The sequence below is a fragment of the Solea senegalensis genome, linkage group LG8 (assembly GCF_019176455.1).
Source record: "Solea senegalensis isolate Sse05_10M linkage group LG8, IFAPA_SoseM_1, whole genome shotgun sequence".
Classification (NCBI taxonomy): Eukaryota; Metazoa; Chordata; class Actinopteri; order Pleuronectiformes; family Soleidae; genus Solea; species Solea senegalensis.
This window is the reverse complement of record NC_058028.1, coordinates 18,214,381-18,233,899: the sequence shown is the minus strand read 5'-3', so window position 1 is coordinate 18,233,899 and position 19,519 is coordinate 18,214,381. Positions and strand designations below refer to the sequence as shown.

Genomic DNA, 19,519 nt, shown 5'->3' with positions numbered 1-19,519 from the left:
AAGACACTTAGCCAGCTGTCACTGGAGGCAAGACTTCTGTACCATCTACTATACGATCTTCTCCTGACAAGAACACGCAGTATAGATGCACTGATGCTCTCTGAGTGATTGTAGGTGGTCCACCGCCCTCTGTTCCTGGCCAGATCTCTGCAGCACAGCAGTGAGTGTCAGCACAAGTGAACAAACCAGCCTTGTGTCTTCTTTCCTTACAACAACAGAGAAGCTGCTCAGGTGGCAGCACAGATTATTGAACACTCTTTTCCACATTTCTTTCACAGCTATTGGAGTGGCACACTTCCCTGTTTATTTTCCAAATTAATAAAAGTTTTCACTGCAATGTGAGAATCTGTAGAAAAAAATGGGATGATAATCCCTTGTGTGTCCTTCTTACATTTTTAATCACAATATAGTTTTTTTTATTTGCCAACAGCTTTTTAAGTATTTATTTACTGGTAGAAAGAATTTAATTTTTATTTAACTTTGATATGCTGTCCCTGTAATTTTTAGAAGTACATAACAGCCTGTTTGTCTTAGATAGTTGAGTGCAGACCACTTTGGCCTGAAATATAACATCATTATATTCTGTTTATCTCCCAGCAGGTTGTATGGCCAGCTGCTTGTGTAAGTGGAAGTGCAGATCAGCATGTTTTCTATCCAGGCGTGAGAGCTTTTATAAAAGGTCCCCTACAGTTATAATATGGAACATTTACATTAGAAAGTTTTTTTTTTTTTTTGAGAAATAAATCCAGGCATTCTGAGATAAATCATCACTGTGAAAGGCAAGCTAGGGAAATTAATTATAGTGGAGTAAACTCAAATATGTACAGTATGTTATGTGCAGTGTGCACACTTCCATTTAAAGTTAATTTAAAAGAGATGCATCACACACACACAATAGGTCAGATCAGGTACTGTATACACAGATACTTATACAATATATAGTGTCTACATTGGGGGTTTGTTCTATTAGTGTATTTTGTATTTTTGTATTTCAGAGCTTGTTTTGAATTGACTTCAAGTACAAGTTGGTCTTATCAGTTCAGTTATCAGTTCAATATCTATTACGGTGCTTGTATGCTATGGTTTGTTAATAGCATTCACATCACATTTATGTACACAGTTACATGCTTCACTTTGTTTGGTCGGTGCTTCCTTTGTCTTTTCTGCTGTCAAGTTGAAAAGAACAAAGCGGCATTTTCACATCATACAAAATAATAATCATTGTTGCAGACGAAAACTTTATTGACGATTGCGCATTACAACTGGCTTTAAGCTCTCGTGCGTGGGCGCCGTCATCTGCTGGAGGGAAATGTGGGATCTTCTAAGAATCTCATTTCGTGTTTGTTCTGTTTTGCCTCCAGGCTCAGAATTATCTATGTGCACAGTCGAGGACAGCGCTCACTGTTTTTAAGCACTACAAAGAGAAAGCACTTAATACGGTTCAAATAAACAAAAAAACAAACAAACATTGTAATGCTCTGAAACAGTGTTTCGGTCAGGTCACAAGGACTGATCCACTTGCTACTGTTGGTGTCTTATGATATTTACAAGTTTGATAAAACAAACTTGTCAACAAACAATATTTTTGAGATTTCTCCTCTCAGGCCTCGCTTGTGTTTGTAACATATTGTATAACAATGGCATCTGTTGTTGGAAACCAAAGCACCAACAAAGTTTTAGTTTTTTTAATAATGATGCTGGCAGGAGAACAGATTGTTCCACCACTTTTATTGGCGTTTATTGCAAAGTCTGTTGTTTGTTTGCACTTAAAGTTGCCGCATATCCCCAGTTCCCCACATCAGCATCATTCTTTCACAGATGTGCTGGCGAATGCAAAATTTGACAAGCCTTGTATTTCATTCAACACCTCTGAAAATGGATCTGTGTGTAATATTTACAGTTTGTCTGTGTGTGTGACAAGAAGGTCACTGTTTTCAGTGTGGTTGCCAACTTTTGCCAGTAGATTCTGTAGAGTTACTGATCTTTTGTCCTTTCTCAAAGTTTATGCAGTTTTGGAAACCTGTCAGCTCTGATCTATACGTTGTAAATTGAATGTGCTGTTCAGTCACGACTGCAATGTGAGGATCTTTAGTCCATGCAGTCACTCTTCAGGTCACCACAGGCACTCATTGCTCTTCTCGGACATGTCCTTATCTTGCCGGTCACACAATTATTGATGCCTGATGATGTTTATGAATACATAATTGTGTTTGAGCTGTCCTAAACATGTCAAAATCCCTACAGCTTTACATTTGCAAAGCTTTACCCTGTGAGTGTGAAAGCTAATTGTGGTTCATTTGCATTTTGTGCAACAAACTGAGAGGCATGTGTATATTTTTCACAAGAAAAGACCATCAGATCCTTGTTGAACAGAGCTGACACAATGACAGGGGCTCCATGATGATGCATTATGGCTCCCAGTGGCATGTTTGTACTGTGGGGGTTGAATTACAGCAACACTGCAGATTATTTTCCTGAATTGTCACATGTCGCATTATAGTTCGCGATTATCACTTCATTTAACACAAGACTAATTTTTCCATCATTCCACACAGCTTAATAGAGGCTGTCCTTCTTTAAATACTAACACATAAATCATCTGTGCAGGCAGCTTTCTACCATCCGTACAACTGTTTTCTTTGCGACCATAGTAATTATGACTTCAGCAAAGGAGAAAATTGGGTTACATAGTTTATAGAGCAACAAATTCCATGCCAGTGTTGTTTTGGATGAATGGGTCAATGAAATACGAGACGTGCACACAGGAGGCTGTTTGTTTCCTCTGTGACACAGTTGCTTGGCCTCTTTAACTCAGAATATGGATTTCGGTAAAGTCTACCAGCGTTTTAAGAAACAAACAAAACAAAACATCATCATATAGTCACCAATGGCATTGAATCAGACCCTTTCTGGATGTATTTTTTTTAACATTAGCACTAATTTTGCAACACTTTTCAGTCCAGTTGGTGGTGTGTTTCTTGATTTAGTCAAAAAAGAGATGAGTAAGGAGTCAGTTACCACAGACGCTTACTCATGGTTATTGAAGGTGGTCTGCCGGTGTTCTATCCATCAATCCATGCTACCTATCAAAATCTGCTACTTTTGCAGTTCTGCACATGCACAGTCCCATCTCTCCTTTCCCACGCCTATACATTTCTGCAACCTCATGGTGTAATTGGTGATTAATGAATGAGTAACTTCACTGTTGTAACGTAAGGTCTATGTTTATAATTGCAATCTAAAAAATGTGAAACAGTGAATTTGTAGCATTAGAAAGTTGTGCATGCTGTGTGCGCGCATCTTTTATGTCCAGAAGTCTTTTCTCTTTGAAGGCCACGCTGAACTAATTCAATAATAAAAATGATGAAGTTGCCTTTCAGCACTTCAAAGACACTTGAACTAAAAGTCATATTAGTTATATTATATGGAATAGTCATATTATACTGCTCTATTATCACTGTAAATTTAAGTGGAGTATATTTTGATCAGGATCTCAGGGGTAGCATATTCTCATAGACTAATAACACCCACTCATAAATGTTGTCATATTATACCACTGTTCACTCTATTATCACTGTAAGTGGAAGTGGAAACCATAAGGTAGTTTTTTTTTTATAGGGTAGTGAAATACTATAGACTCTGCTAACAACTTTAGCTGCAGTAGCATTTTTTTGACGCAGCAGCAAAATGTGACAGAACGCCGGCACTCACTCCTATATCACTCAGAGTATTCAAGGGCATGGAACTGTGGATGAACTCCTGGTGAGAAATTGTAGCAACTGGAATGGATGAGTTTTGTATGCATGGCATGCTACACTGACAGAGACCCTCATTTTAGTATAAATGGAAGTGTGGCCATGTACACACATGCATAAATGTGCAAAGTGTCACCCAGGCCTTAATGTGGATTTACAAACATGTGCATCAGACTGCATAGCCTACAGACAGGTATGATCAAGATCCAGTGTGTAACGTCTGTTACCAAAACACTGCAGGCATTTGTTTAGGGAGTACAACCCACTTCTAAAACATTACATGGGCACTTCTGGGTGTTTTGTCTGGCTTTATTTGCGCTGTGCGTTTCTTGCCTCCCTGATTCTACCCCTGTGTGGGTGGGTAAAGCAGAAGTAGGAGAGTGAACTGAAGGAGGAGTCTGTGTTTTCTCTTTCTGTCAGGATGTTTAATGTTCCATGCGGATGTTCAGGTTTTCTATTTCCCTCGAATAACAACTGAATGAAGGTTAATGTGGTTATTGTGTTTAAAACACGTGACTCATGCACGCTACAGTACATGATGCATTGACACGACAGTCAGTCACTGTAGCGCGCACTGTGTGGGTACAAAATAAACACAAATCACAGACACACATGCACGAGGCATCACCACAAATCTCTCCATAATCACAATTACCGCTCATGTCACGGTATATAGAGCTGCTGGAACTGCGAGTGTGTCAAAAGACTGATTAGCTGAAAGTGGGCTTCCTACCGGTGCCAGTGGTGGTGTTATCTCGCCTCACTTTGTGACAGCTTTTATATTACTTCCATGCAGGCTGCTGCATTACTCTGCCTGGGTGTAGGCTTTGAAAGCTGCCCCCCACTCACCCACCAACCCACCGAAGCACCCACCCACCCGCACTCTCCCACTCACGGCTCAGGCTTTGATAGGTATAAAATAGCCCCACTGCTGAGATTGCTGCGTAGTGCATAGACACAAATTCATGAACAGCTGAGCTTGTGCATCTAGTTTTATGCATGCATGAATGTATGGGTACACACACACACACACACACACACACACACACACACACACCAGTTAATGCCTAACCCGAACATGTGGTTTGTGCATGTTGGTTGTGTTGCCGATTTATTTACACTTTTTTCTTACACAGAGGACATATGGTGTCGCTTTTGCTCAGCTCACTTCTCCCCCGTACTTCATAGATTAGATTTGTCCTTCATTTATTTTTCCATTTATGGCTGTTTCATAATCAATTCCTAGTCGTTTAAGAGAGAATTGCGATGCATCACAAAATAGATCATTTCTCTCACCATAGTGTTTATGCCAGAAAAGCTTCTGCAGGGTGATCCTGCTTCCCAAGAGAGGAAGCCTGCCTCAGTAGTTTGTGTGTTCTTAGCTGATGTATTTCCTCTTGAGGCTCTGAGGGTAACTTCATCAATCTCTGTCTTCTAATTAGTGAGTGTTTCGCTGACTCCCAAAAAGGCCAGATTGTTGTTTTTTTTCATTGTTATTTTTTGAATAAAACTGGGTCAACTTTATGATTTTGCTAGTGTATCCTTATTTTTTTTAACTCAGTGGTTCTTATTCCTCTTTTCACTTATAAATTGACTGGTGGATGTCCCCGAATGTTCTGTTTTCAGTTGGAAGGAAGGAAGGAACAAACAAGTTATTGGTGTGGATGAATCAAGTACATGAATCATTGGAACTCTGCTTTTACAGTAATTACTCAGTTGAATATGGGGAGATAATTAGTCCACACACACTATGACAATCATCTACCATTGGCTCATTTTTACTCTCAAATCAAGTCATTAACACTGAAGCGCTTCCCCACAAGAAGACTATTATGCAACTTATATATGTTATGTGTTAATATGTTATGATATAAAATGCTTCAGTGCTTCTCTCTTCCCCAGTTACTGCTCCTCAAACCTCACTTTAAAGAATATAGTGACTTCCTCACAGAGTCGTTTGCTCACTTCTTGCAGATTCCCGGCACAACTTGACCGAGTTATACTTTGAGCAAACAGGATGAAGTTGGAAAAAGGAGAAAATAGAAACAAGTCAGCAGCTTTAGTGCTTTATTATGTGAAGTGGTCGATAGTTCTCACAGTTGTTTTTGAAATTACTGTTTAAATAGGGCACCTTGATTTATTTTGTGAGTCGAATGTGTGATCAATAATGTTACATTATCGTTTATAGTGCAGGTATTAGAACAGTTACAGAGTTTTACAGCAATTATTGATTTAATCATTCAAAATATTGTATTTTATTGTTTGCAAATACAATTATTTTTGCCATGGTTTTTTGTTCGCGATTTTGATTATGGCCAGGTCTTAGGAAGCTACCTGCTGATTGGTTACTGAGTTTTGGAGTGACAGCAAAATGGACCAGATGTCGTCACAGGCTTGGAGTCACTGTGCGTCTGGAACTCGTTTCCCAAGTTTTCCCCGTCGACATAGGACAAAATAATTGTAATTATCTAATGTTTGTCAGATTATAAACGTTAGAAGCTTACAATTATTTTGTACCAGACGGACAGTGACTCCAAGCCTATGACTACTTCCACGGCACAAAGAACAAATCAGTCAGCGCAAAGTGTATTTTCAACTAATAAAATACAATATGTTAAAATGATTAAATCAATATTTTATTTGCTTCATAAAAAGTTTTCGTCTTGAAAAAGTGTCGTTTGAAAATATTGACACAAATCTAATTCCATAAAAAATGAGGTTCTGCCTCACTACACCCAGGCTTTGGTTTCCTCCATGAGGAATACTAGTCCAAATATGGCCAGTGTTTATAATGGAAAATGGCACACAGACAGACAAACAAACAAAAGTGTCCACAGCCTCACGTGGATTCAAATATGTAATGAAGCCGACATTCTGCAGTAGTAATCAAGTTTCCTTAAGGACAGACAAAAATGGTTATTTCTCACTTATTAATATTGAAGCCTTCAGCCACATTTAGAGCATCAACTCAGTGATTTCTCAACCAATTACACCCAAGCGTCTACTAAAAACTAGTCATTAAAAAAAATCCATACTCGAAGCATAAACCACATTTTTAATGCTGAACAGCTGCCTCCTGTACTGAAGTGGGGGAGGTAATTCATGAATAAAGGACGAATCTGTGATGATGACTGTTGACGTGCAGGAGAGCGTGAGACAGAGGGAGTGTGTTTTGGCAGATGAAGAGAGGGTGACACTGCCACAGTGCCAGGGGAATAGGAGAAAGTCATTACTGCCCGTCATCAGGCAAATGAAGACAGCTTTAAGTGGAGATGAATAGCCTCATTGAGGGTGAAGGCTTGTTATGGTAGATCTGTTTGGAAAAGTGGATACTGGGGTTCATATTTCAGTAAATATTTGATGGCTGAGGACACTGTAATAGTGTGTGTGTGTGTGTGTGTTTAGTGGCACTGAAAACTGACTGAAAACATTTGAATTTCTATGAAGAGTCATTTGAAAGAGGTTTTGAGTGAACAGGATCACTTTCTGATTCTATCTCCCAGGTGGATAAATCTAATTTTCTCCTTCTCTGCAGTCTGCATCATTCTTTCTGTCTCCTCCATTATCCCCTTCACTACCATCCATCTTGTAATCTATCCCTGTGAAAGCTGAAAAAGTGGATGTGTTGTGAGGGCTGTGCAGTTCCCAGGCCAACCAGGCTTATCCGAGAGAAACTATTTGTTCCTTTATTACTTCCATCAACATGAAAAAAAAAAAATCAAATAGTGAGCAGAGGAAATTAAAGTCAGCTCCTATATGAGCTCACATTAGTGTTTCTCACTCAGTGAGAGGTGATTTTTTGTTGTTGCTGCATTAGATATATTTTCTGTTTCTGTTATGATTTTTATCGTTTGGTTATTTAGTGTGGAAGACATGTTTGCAGCCCAAACTACTGTAAATAAATACATTTTCATTTGTAAAGTTGTGGCACAGAGCTGTGACACTATAGTATTGTGTACACCACAGTGAACAGAGATCACAAACATAAATCACCATCCCTCCATCAAAATGGGTTGTGGCCATAGCATTCAACACAGTGAGCAGTTTTTTTAATCCTGTAGATAGTCCGTCTTTGCTTTGCGCTCACGTTTCCTCTTTACACTAGAAATAGATTGCACCTGTATTGTCATCATTCATAACCATGGTTGGGGAAAACTTCCTCATTAATCGGCAGCAGGGCATCCACTGCCTGACTCGGCAGTTCTGAAATCAAAAGATCGCACTGATGTTGCACTTCTTCTCTTTTTGGACATGTAAGAATGTCTTTTTTTTCTTAGGCACCAGGAGTTACTTCACATAACTTTTATTGTTTTCTTTCCCTGTTCCGGGCCATTGGGAGTTTTGCAGAATGGCCCTGCAGAAATTGGCTGAATACAGAAAAATACTCTGAACAGACTTCTTCAACCCACTGGAATTAAAGCTGCATAACTTCAATTGTAGTACTTCACTTATATTTGCCCTAACTGAACTTGGATATAAATGAATGGCTGTTAGATTCACTGCTGATTAATCTCCACATGAGTCTCCCTGTGTTTCTTAGTATAGCTATGTTGCCCAGTTACATATCCACACTGTACACAGAGTGATGTGTTTGTGTCCCGACTGACGGAGGGAAGATGGATGCACAACAGTTACGCTAGTAAAGGGAGAAAGGAGAGGGAACATGGACCTTGAGTTGTCTGCAGGTTCACCTGAGAAGTGGGGACATTCTGAAGTCACTGCTCGTCTTCTTGGCTGAAAACACCGTTGCTCTCTCTCTGTGTATGTGGATGTCACAAACCCGCAGCAGGAGAAGATGTGTCTTCCTCAGAGCAGTGTTTCTGTCACTCACTGCAGGCACTCGCAGTGTTTTTGGCGACAGAAGAGCACGCTGGAGCTTCAAATTGAACTATCATGAGGAAATAATAAGTGCAATCACAAATTGTTCATGTAAAAATAATGCTAAACTTCATCCCTGTGTAAGAGCAAACTTACCCATGTTGTTCAAGGGCACCTTGTCGTAAACTGCTCTCCTTTGTGGATATCTCATTGGCTGGAGATCTAATGCATCACCTGAAATCAATTTTCTGTCTGTGGCGTGATTTTTACGCCCAATTAATTATTCTGATTTTGAAGGACGCAAAGGTCAGATGTCGGCAATGGATCACCTTAAGTGATTCTGACAGATGAGTCAAAATGAAAAATTGACGATGACGATAATAACGTAGTCATTTGCCATAACTAAACATCTGTGACTCTCTTGCTTTTAATGTCATTTATAAAAGGGAATTCAAACATTTTCTTTAATTTCTCATAGAGTTACAAAACTTTTGCTTTACCTTTGCTTTATGTTGAGGGCAAAGGATGTTTGGCAAGTCAACTGGAAGATCTGTTTACGGCACGTTTTTAATGGCAGATGCTTGTCTGAAAGACAGAATTATAATAAACCCATGTTTTTTCCAGGAATAAATGGAAGGATTATTTACCAGGGTATATTCAGGGCCACACGGTTGGTGTAGTGGTTAGCATCTCTTGCCTTTGCAATTCTGAGCAGGAGAGTCACAGATGTGTAGTATGCGACCCGCGAAGAGGACCTTTCTGCATGGAGTTTGCATGTTTCTCCACTTTCCTGACACAGTCCAGAAACATGCAGATTTTGGGATTAGGAAAATTGGACACTCTTCGTTAACTGTGAGAGTGGATGGTTGTTTGTCTCCATGTGGCCCTGTGGTGGACTGGCGACCTGTCCAGGGTGTACCCCACCTTTTACCCTATGTCAGCCGGAGGTGGAGGATAAAGTGGTAGAGGATGGATGGATGCATTATGCAACAAGACTGGACATGAATGATGTCCAGTTTAAATATGCACATTAAATGTGATTTTCTGTCTCCATTCTACACATTGCACCACTGACCTGTGGTACAACAAAATCTCTAATGACTTACTTGTTCTAGATGCGTACACAGTGTGAGGTTTAGAGATTTTCCTCTTGTGCGCTCACCACCACTCATTGTTACGTGCTCAAAATAAAAGTGATGATGTGGATTTTAATTGGAGATTGGCTCTCAAGTGTACTCACTAAAAAAAGGTTCCCAAACAAATAAACTGCTGAAGTCACAAAAATTAGAAACTCCTCCCCCAGGAAAACTGTGCCACTGGCTGTCTACAAGCTGATGAATGGGAGCAAAAGTTTTAGCTTTTGCACCTGCTTTAAAACTGTGTGAGTGTGTGTGTGTGTGTGTGTGTGTGTGAGTGTAATCTGCACATGATGAAACAGTAATGCCCATCCTCCCAACCGGGAACCATCTTTGCTGTGTAACTCTAATCTGAGTGCCATTCTTAGAATGCATTTACAAACCAAAGTATAATGCAGCTATTTATGTTATAGTGTACTTATCTTTCTGTTTTTTTTTAACAATAATGCTACAGTGTCACATTTCATTGTCCTTCAGAGCCCAAATGAAACTCTTAGTTCATTTGAGCTCTGAACCAACAGACCAAACATACACATACTTTCCTTAAAAAACACATTATTATGGTATTTAAATGTGTTAGGTGGACACACACACACAAACACAGCCTCGAATAACAGATGCTGTCCCTGTCATGCTGCATGTATAAACATCTAATGATTAATTTGTCATGTGAACTTACTATGGTGATGACGTTCCTTTAAATAGGTCGTCAGATGAACTGGTAAAGAATCAATGAGGTGCGCTGATAGACTCTAAAGTCAGCATGTCCTTGATTAATTGGGTTAATAAGGTTCCTAAGACGGCATGTTGATAATACTGATACTGGTGAAGGACAGGCTGATTACTGGATGCATACAAGCACTGTGTTTGTGTTCCAAATGATAAATGACAAGCCCATCAGGAAACTAATAAGTGTTTAATCTAGTACACACAGATCTTATATCTTACCATACAAAAGTTATGACTAATATTCCACACAGTTGTATATAAAGGTTTTTTTTAAAGACCACTACTACTTTTACATTAAGTGCAATCAGTGTTGATTGTTTTTCTTCACATCACTTTTCCCCCTGCAGTTTCAACATTTTATTGTTTCTCTCCTAACTGCTGATTGTAGCACCATTTTGTTCCACTGCAGACTTTACATACACTGTTTTCTTCACCATGGGAGGGGCCTAACAGGATCTAGCTGAGGTGATGTTTACTGTGCAGTCTTGAAAAAGTCCATTGAGACAAAGGTGCTGTCGAGTTCTCATGTGATTATATCAGAAGCCACTTCCATCCTCTTATGAAAATCAAAGTCTTACTTGTTATTCTAACTGTCTCCTTGATGTCATGCATCTACCATAGATTGATATGTTCATCAAACATTTATTTTTTTATAGATCAAGGATTGTAGTGGGTGATTTTTATATAGTAAGACTACCCACACGTCACCAAATGTAATCCAGGGTTGTACGGAACCATACTTGTCCACACTTGTCCACACCTCTCCAATCCTTTACCTTCACCTGCTTCTGCTGAAATGAATGTGTGTATTGCTGGATGTGTTGATTGTCATACAGGAGATCTGATGCCTACTTTCTGTTTTCGCAGGAATCTGGGAAAGTCTGGACTCAGAGTGTCTTGCTTAGGACTGGGTGAGTAGACTCGAAATGACCCTCATTGAATTTCTCCATCAGCCTGTGAGAAAACAATGGATGAAACTACACTGAATACACAAGTAATACAATTTCTAGTTGTCGACTGTGGTTTGTTCTTCTGCCCCATGGTTTCAGATGAAATGCATCACAGTGTGTCTGTGTGGGCTCATGTGTGCATCGCCATATAAATTGTGCATTCCTGGTAAAAGTTATTCCCTTTTTGTACAAAAGTCAAGCCCCAACGTTGCTTCATTATTTAGTCTGGTGGGCGAAAGAAGACAACACACACACACACACACACACACCAGCCAGACCAATTTCTGCCTCTGTCAAATACTTTGCAGTTTCACCAAGTTATGCAATTATTTACATTTTCTCTAAAAACTCAGTTTCACTGAAATTGAAATATGTAGTAGCTGCACACAAATATATTTTATTCTCTGGAGGACATTGAAGTGTGTTTTAAGGGAAAACATTACTCAGAATATACACATACATGAATTATATAATCAGAGGGTACACGTTGGATGTTGTTATTGCAGCTCAGATTGATCAGTCGAGCAGATTTCTGTTATCTTGAGCTATCTTGAGTTATCTTCATACATGGCTCAGTGAACATAGTAAAACCAAGTTTAAAAAATAAGAGTCTTACAAGATACAACACTTTTTTTTAATCAGGTTTTTGAATAAACACACATCTTGCTGTTATCTGTGCACAGAGAGGAAGCATTTCAATGTGCAGCTCAGCCACCAGTCCATAAATCAGATTATAAAACCTTCTGGCGCTCATTGACTAAGCTGAGTCAAGCTGATTTGACAAGTTGTTCGCTGTTCACACTGAAGATGCTTCAGCTGTGGTTCTCAGACCGACGGTCATTTCTCAACATTTCTCTCAGTCTTTTGGTAAGACATGTACATCTCCTCCGAGCAGTGAAGAATCACAGAGTCATGTCTGAGTCATACTTCTACTGACTAATCTTCCTCACACTAACTCAGGAGCTTTTCCTCGTCTCATATGGAGAAATTTTTCTTGGATTACTTGGCTTTCAAGTATTGGAACATCTTCATTTAGTTTCCTCAATTATAGTTTATCTTAGACTCACATTAGTCAGCACAATAATATACATACACATACACTTTTAGTGACAACATGCATCATCTTTGATGCGTGATATTAAATATCACTGAGCAGCGAGGAATGAGTTTATTCTCACTTCTCTATCAGACCTGATTTGATTGAGCTGTTTATTCCTGCTTCCACTAAAAGCTTGTTTTCATGTCACATTCTCATGTTCAACATACACACAATTATGAAATGGACACTTAAAACCTCCACCAATGACCTGGTGAGAATACAAATTGTAGTGAAGCTGGAGACATCATCTTTTAAGAAGAAGGTGTAGAGAGTATTTACAGGGATTAATAAAATGGAATATTAGTTTGGACCAAAGGGACTTTCCTGGTGTTGGTTGCAGATTAACAGCAACCACAAAGACCTTGTGGTGCAGTGGCACAACTTTTGTTTATCAGGTTGTAATGACTCCCAGGCTGCTTGTGAGTTCTGCAGCCCCATGTGGTTCACGGTACACTGAGAGGTCGAAGTCAGACTGAGTGAGCTGCACAGTGCAGTAAAGGTCAATATAATGCCAGCTGCCTGCCACATGTTGCGCTCAGAGCGGACATGAACCTAGCAGGGGAGGAGAAGAAGATAGGGCACAGAGGAGGATGCTTAACGGCATTTCACTGATTAACTTGATAGCACTAACATAGATGTGTATTGTGTGTGTGTGTCTGTCCAAGTGCAGTTAACTGTAAGAATAATTAAAACACAAATTAAGTTAAAGTCAAGTGGTTCTGTGAACAACAGCTAAGAAGAAAATGTAACTGTCACAGGGGTTTGCACGCTTTAAGAGCACAGTCTGCAACAGCATGATGATGTCCCTGAGAGAAACACTATTTCACTTGAAATTACTTAATTTGCATAAAGGTTTAAATGATTAAAGACCTCTTTTTAATGGAAAATCAAAGATTTTCCACACTCTGTTTAACACAAGGCAACATGCTGAAAAGAGGCTGCTAATGAAGGCATTGAAGCCAGTTTTTAAGCTGCTAGTTCCCGGGATTTGAACTGGCAATCTTTCGATTACGAGCACAATTCCTTTCCTTTTGGCCATGGGCCGCCCCCTATGTTCATATATTCATATATGACTAATGCAGCATGGATTGTCTGGGTGATACATGTTCACAACAGCAGGAGAATCTGTGAATCACATCTACTCTGTGACTCAGGACGAAAAGCTGCACTTTGTAACTGTTGCTGATTTTTATTGTTGACTTGACTGAGGAAGGGTTTGTGTATGTAGCAGCAGTGCAGCGGTGAGCGAGAACAAATAGTGTTTATCCTGTCAAACTGCTGAACGACAAAGTATTTTGAGCAGTAGAATTCACTTCTGAATTGTTTGTGTGTTCAGTTGAAGTCAGACCTGTTTGCAGCCATCTCGCATTGTTACGGTTGCCGCCGTTTGTTTGGACCTAAAATAAATCCCTTCCTGTGATTTGTTAGGGATGGACCTGCACTGATTGTCTTTGGCAACATGTTCCGTTATTGGGGAACCGCAAATAGAAACCATCTGCACTGTGGTGAATACATTCTGTGCAAAGGCTGAGACCAGAAGACCTGTAGGAGATTTTAGTCCATGCCCTCATACTGCAGGGACGGAGTGCATATTGAAGGATGACACAAGGAAAAGGAAGAAAGATGAGGAAAATTAGACTGACAGTAATACTGAAAGTAAAATATCCCTGCCATACTGTATTGTATACTTATACCAAACATCCTGTACATAAAACATAATGGCACAAATGAGAATGACATCACACCCTTAATGGCCATATACAGTAGATACGTATTCACAGCACTGTGCAATCTGCTTCTCCTCTTTCTCCTCTACCATTTTCTCCTCCCTATCCCTCCATCGAAACTTGTAATTCTGCATGATGATGAGAAATGTATGAATAAAAAAATGCAATTGTGATAGAGCTGCAACTAACAATTATTTTAATAATCGATTAATCTGTCGATTATTTTCTTGATGAATCGTTTGGTCCATAAAATATCAGAAACCCTTAAAAAATGTTGATCAATGTTTGTCAAACATGGAAATGATGATGTTCTCAAGTGTCTTGTTTTGTCCACAAACCAAAATGACCAAAACTTTTAATGATTTCTTTGTTATCCAGAGCAAAGAAATGAAGAAAATACTCACATTTAAAAAGCTTAAACAATCGCAAATCTTGTTTTAATCATGAAAAAAGTTTCAAACAGATTAATCGATTATCAAAATGTTAATTTAATAATCGATTCATTGTTTCAGCTGTATAATATACAGTTGTAAAGCCAGAGGGAATAAGCAGATTTAGTTGGCTCTCTCTGTTTCCTATTTGCACTCCAGACTGAGAAAACTGACTCAGTATAAAACTGTCCACATACTAGTTAAACTTCTTTTGTGTCGGTTGTTTATATTCCTCTAAGTTAATTTCACATTCAAGCTAAAAACACAGATTGATATCAATTCAGTTTCCAGGCATGTGAAAATGTTGCCTAACTGTGAAACAGTGTGCTCGGTTTGTAATGTGAAATCCTCTCACCAGGTCATTTAAATTGAATTGGTAATTGATTTGTGAATTCATCATGGTCAGTTGGCACAGGCAATCTGCTTCTGCAGATAATTCACACTCTTCTTATTCACTACAGTCAGATGAGTATCCGTGTGTGTGTGTGTGTGTGTGTGTGTGTGCAGCTGCCAGAGCAGAAAGTGTGGATGCACTAGTAGTTAATGATCACATTATCAGTGTGAAATGAAAACTTTTCCTATCTGGGATGTATTGGTTGCTGTGGTGACTTCAATTTCACTGGACTTCCTTTTCAACCCAGATAACCCTATAGAAACAAATTACAAACTCAAGCTTTAATCTCAGGATAATTGTGCAGTGTGCGGTGAAAACAATATAATCTGTGATCTCATGTAAAGGACCGAAAGTATACGACATTAAAGCAAATATTCCACAATCTATTCTGAATCTCCTGGAAGAAAGAAACAAACACATTGTTTTTCTACTTATATGGTGTCTAGGTTGTTTTATCTTTTCTCTGCTGAACCTTATACAGATATAACAGGAGATGGAAGTAATTGAAGTAGAAGTGTTTTGAAGAAATCAATTCCAGTTGAAGTAACAGTCCAGAACACAAGGGCACGCACCATGACTGAAAACAGGCAGTGTGTGTGTGTGTGTGTGTGTGAGCCATACCTGCTCGACACACTGGTGAAAAAAAAAACAATGCAGAAAGTGAAGGTGTCCAGAAGCTCTTCCTCCGCAGCAACCAAACCACCATGAACAGAGCTTATGGCCTGCAAATCAAAATGACATCTGTGACTGAGTTAGTCTTGGTTTTCCCCCATTGACTTGAGCACCTTTCACTTCAAGGTATTTTATTGTCGACAGTTGTCGCATAGCAACATCAAGAGCCATTTCTAGCACTTCCCATTAAGCTGTCAGTGAAAACAAAAATACTGACACTTTCTTGTTGGCACAGCCTTAATTTCCATCAGAGAGAAAATTGAGTCAAACCAACAGTGTAAGAGCAAAGGCCTGGACATTAGAGCTCTACAGGGTTTCCATCCCACACACAAAGCCTAGAGCTGCCACTGACTAGGGTCTGCGGTTATACTTCCACCACCTTGGAGACCTGGACATTAAAGGACTGATCGAACACACGCACACACACACTCAAACACTCACACACATACGGCAACATAAAAATGCCATACACACTGCATAATAACCCCTGTACTGTGTGCAGTTGAAGCTTGATGTTGATGACACATATTAGTGGACAAGTTGTATCATGATTCCGCTGATGATGCATGTTAAGATCTATAGCTTTCTGCTCCTTATTAAATTAAGATAATATTGTTATGCACCAACAGATCCAATTTGGCCATGCCTTGTCATCTATAAATTAACCTCAGTGGAGTTGATGGTGCCGTGTAGCAATGTATGGAATAATGAGTTTTGCACAGTCGCTATTAGCAGCTGGTTAAATGCATTTTTGTTGTCCCCTGTCCACGGCCTGTCATACAGCCAGATTGGAGTTGATAAATGGGCATATTTAATTGACTGGAGAGGTCGCATTATTATTCTTATATAATTGAGGCTAGAAAATGTGTATTTTGTTTGACTTGAATGACAATATCTTCTAATAATAATAATAATAGTTAGTTTTGTTCATAGTCTAATCTGACAATGGAAGACGCCACACTGTCCCAGGATTGGCAGACATGCAGTGGTTTCATTTATAGATTAAGACGTTGAATATACACTTATGTCAAGGGTGAATTATCAATGATAATGCACAGGGTAAAGCTGTGTTTTGAGCAAGTTTTGCAGAAGTCAATAAACTGAAAATGAGGCCTTTGGAAATGAGTCAACTAGGCAGGCAATCATTTGTAATGATAGTTTTTTGATGATTAGCTGACATGATAACAAAACCATGTGTTTGGTTCTAAAATTAAAGGCAAATTGGGAAGAAAAAATGCAAAGTCTAAGGCTTCTGGCATCCAGTTTGTTCCTCATCATCTTGTGATCTACGTGTTAAAGTGTTTTTTTTTTTTTAAATCTGACTTTATAAAGCACCTTTTATACAAAATAATGTAATTCATAAAGTTTTCCACCCACAATATATAAGAAATAAAGTAGAAGAAACAGAAATGGGGAAATGGCCTTGTTTTGTAAAGTGAGATCAATAGGCTGCACCTGCAGCGGTGACTGCAGGTTGGCTTATTGTGCTTCTGTCTCTGTAGTTTCTGAATCATTACACCTTTAATCATTTTGGCTCTGTTCACACATTCATCACAAATTGACAGCTCTGAGTACACCTGTTCTCACCTGGCATTAAAATATGTCCTCAGTGACCACAAGTGAATACACAAGTGTCATTTCTGTTGGCAGAGAACAAATGGCTGCGTTCACACCTGTACTTCGAGCTGTACGGGTCTGAATGGATCATTGAGGATAATGTGATTAATAGTGTTGTTGGTCCTCCCCCTGCCAAATGTCAGACTTTTACAACAGAGACTTAACGTGTCGGACTGCTCAGAATTTCTTGCTGCACCTTATTCACAAATGCGCCATGCAGTATTTACAGGTTTGCACCATCGTATTTCTGATGTCTCCGTCTCTGTCTGTCTCTCTGACAGTTTTAGATGGCTGAGACTGTTTTGACATAATCTGAAAGGGGAAGTGTTTTCTGCCACGAGAAAGCTGCAGGCATAATACAGTGACGGGATGTGCAGAGGATTTCGAGTCTGCTCCTCTGGCTTAGTCTAGTGTGTGGCTTACCTGCAGTGGCTGTTGGACTATCAGCATCATGTAGTCAGGGGAACACACGTGCATATTCATTACCCGTGGTCTTGCAATTGTGTTACCATAAGAAACACTGGTAAAGACAGGAAGTGTTAACAAACACTGCTCAGAGTGCTCACACACACACACACACATACTGACATTGTCAGAAAAGACTGAGGGGGTAAAAATGTTTATTAATGCTGAAATGTCTCTGCCTCTCTCTTCTCTCCAGGTACATGGGTGACATTTGGAGGACAGATAACAGACGAGGTATGAGACTCTTAATTATTAAAGTTGCTTATTGATTGTTTTGGTTTTGTTGTACCACATGTAGACTAATTTATGAGGAGTAAAGTGTTGGCCCAAAACAAATGTGATCACGATTGTGTGCACACGTGTGCACGGTTTCCGTGCCGACTGAAAAACAGACATGTAACACTGTGTATGCATTTAGTTACTACAAGATAAGGAGACGGGCTTCTTTGGAAGTAAAACCAGAAGCAGGCCTTCAGCTCCACACTTTGAACTTCTTTGTTCCACAATAAAGCATGTTCTTAGTCACTGTCTATTGCTGATTTTCAAGAACATTTGTTTTGTCTTTGGTCCCAAATGCAATTAATGCACAGAGCGACACTTTATCTTTTTGCTGATTTGTTTATTTATTGTTGCAGATATTTCAGTGGAGGTTGCTTGCAATATTTTGTCTTCTGTCTTATGTCCTTTGATGTAGTGGCAATTTATCTATCATAGCTATCATACAGTAGCTATCACGATCCATGGTGCCCTTTATCTAATAACATCAAAGGTCCACAATACCACATTCCTTTCCCTTTAAGAGCAACTGCTTAAGGCCGTCAGTTAACTCCTTTAACTGTTCACAGATAACACTGTAACATGTAATCAATTCAACTAAATCTAAATTAAATTAACTCAATACTGGCTCCTACATTTCCCGGCTCGTAATTGGGAGGCAGTAAGGCTACCAATTACTCAAAAATAACACAAAGGTACCAGCAATATACATACACACATTAAATGTACCCTGTTTATACACAAAATTAGGTCTATGTCATTTATCTGGGTAATTCTTTTTTGGGGTTCATTCATTTCAAGGTGCAGCGTCATCAAGAATCATTACTACATCTCCATGATTGAGGTTTTGTTTCACTTGAGTCCATTTTTGACGCTCCCGTAGTAGAGGCAGATACTCACGTCCCCACCTCTTCCAGAATAGGTCAGCTAGGTAATGCACCTGTTTCCATCTTCTGCGTGAATGCAAGTCTTCTTTTCTCAAACCGTCCATGTTTCGGCTGCCTTTTCAAAAGCAGGAGGTGATTAGGGAAGTGTGTCTTGTATTTTGTTTTGATTTCTCGCTCTGCAGCAACAAAATTGGTCCCATTGTCTGAACGAACTGTTGATGCTTGACTTCTCCTGCACATAAACCTTCTGATTGCATTCAAGCATGAGTCGGTGTCCAGTGTGTGAGTGATCTCACACAACGTCCTCTTTTCTTTTCAAAAAGACAAGCAAAAATGGTCCAAAATAGTCTATGCCAACATGTGTGAATGGTGGTTTGTCTGGCTGAAGTCTGTCTTTGGGCAAGTCGGACATTTTTTGTTCATTTCCTCTGGCTCCGACCTCTGAAACTTCCTTATCCTTGGAATTTGCTGTGGGGAACCAGACTCTTTCGCACAACTGGGACAACATCATTTCTTCCACAGTGTCCATTTTTTTCATGGCTATCTCTCAGTATCAGAGTGGT

General features: G+C 39.4%; 1 protein-coding gene across 4 annotated transcripts in view; it reads left to right on the top strand.

Moving 5' to 3' along the window:
* The window catches only part of kcnab1a (potassium voltage-gated channel subfamily A regulatory beta subunit 1a), an 86,529-nt gene that overhangs the window by 48,556 nt on the left and 18,454 nt on the right, over nucleotides 1–19,519 (top strand). For all 4 annotated transcript variants that reach the window (XM_044032228.1, XM_044032226.1, XM_044032227.1 and 1 more), the window contains exons 2-3: nucleotides 11,306–11,349; nucleotides 17,990–18,027. In XM_044032228.1, coding sequence (XP_043888163.1) covers nucleotides 11,306–11,349; nucleotides 17,990–18,027 — 82 coding nt within the window. The remainder of the gene's footprint in view (nucleotides 1–11,305; nucleotides 11,350–17,989; nucleotides 18,028–19,519) is intronic.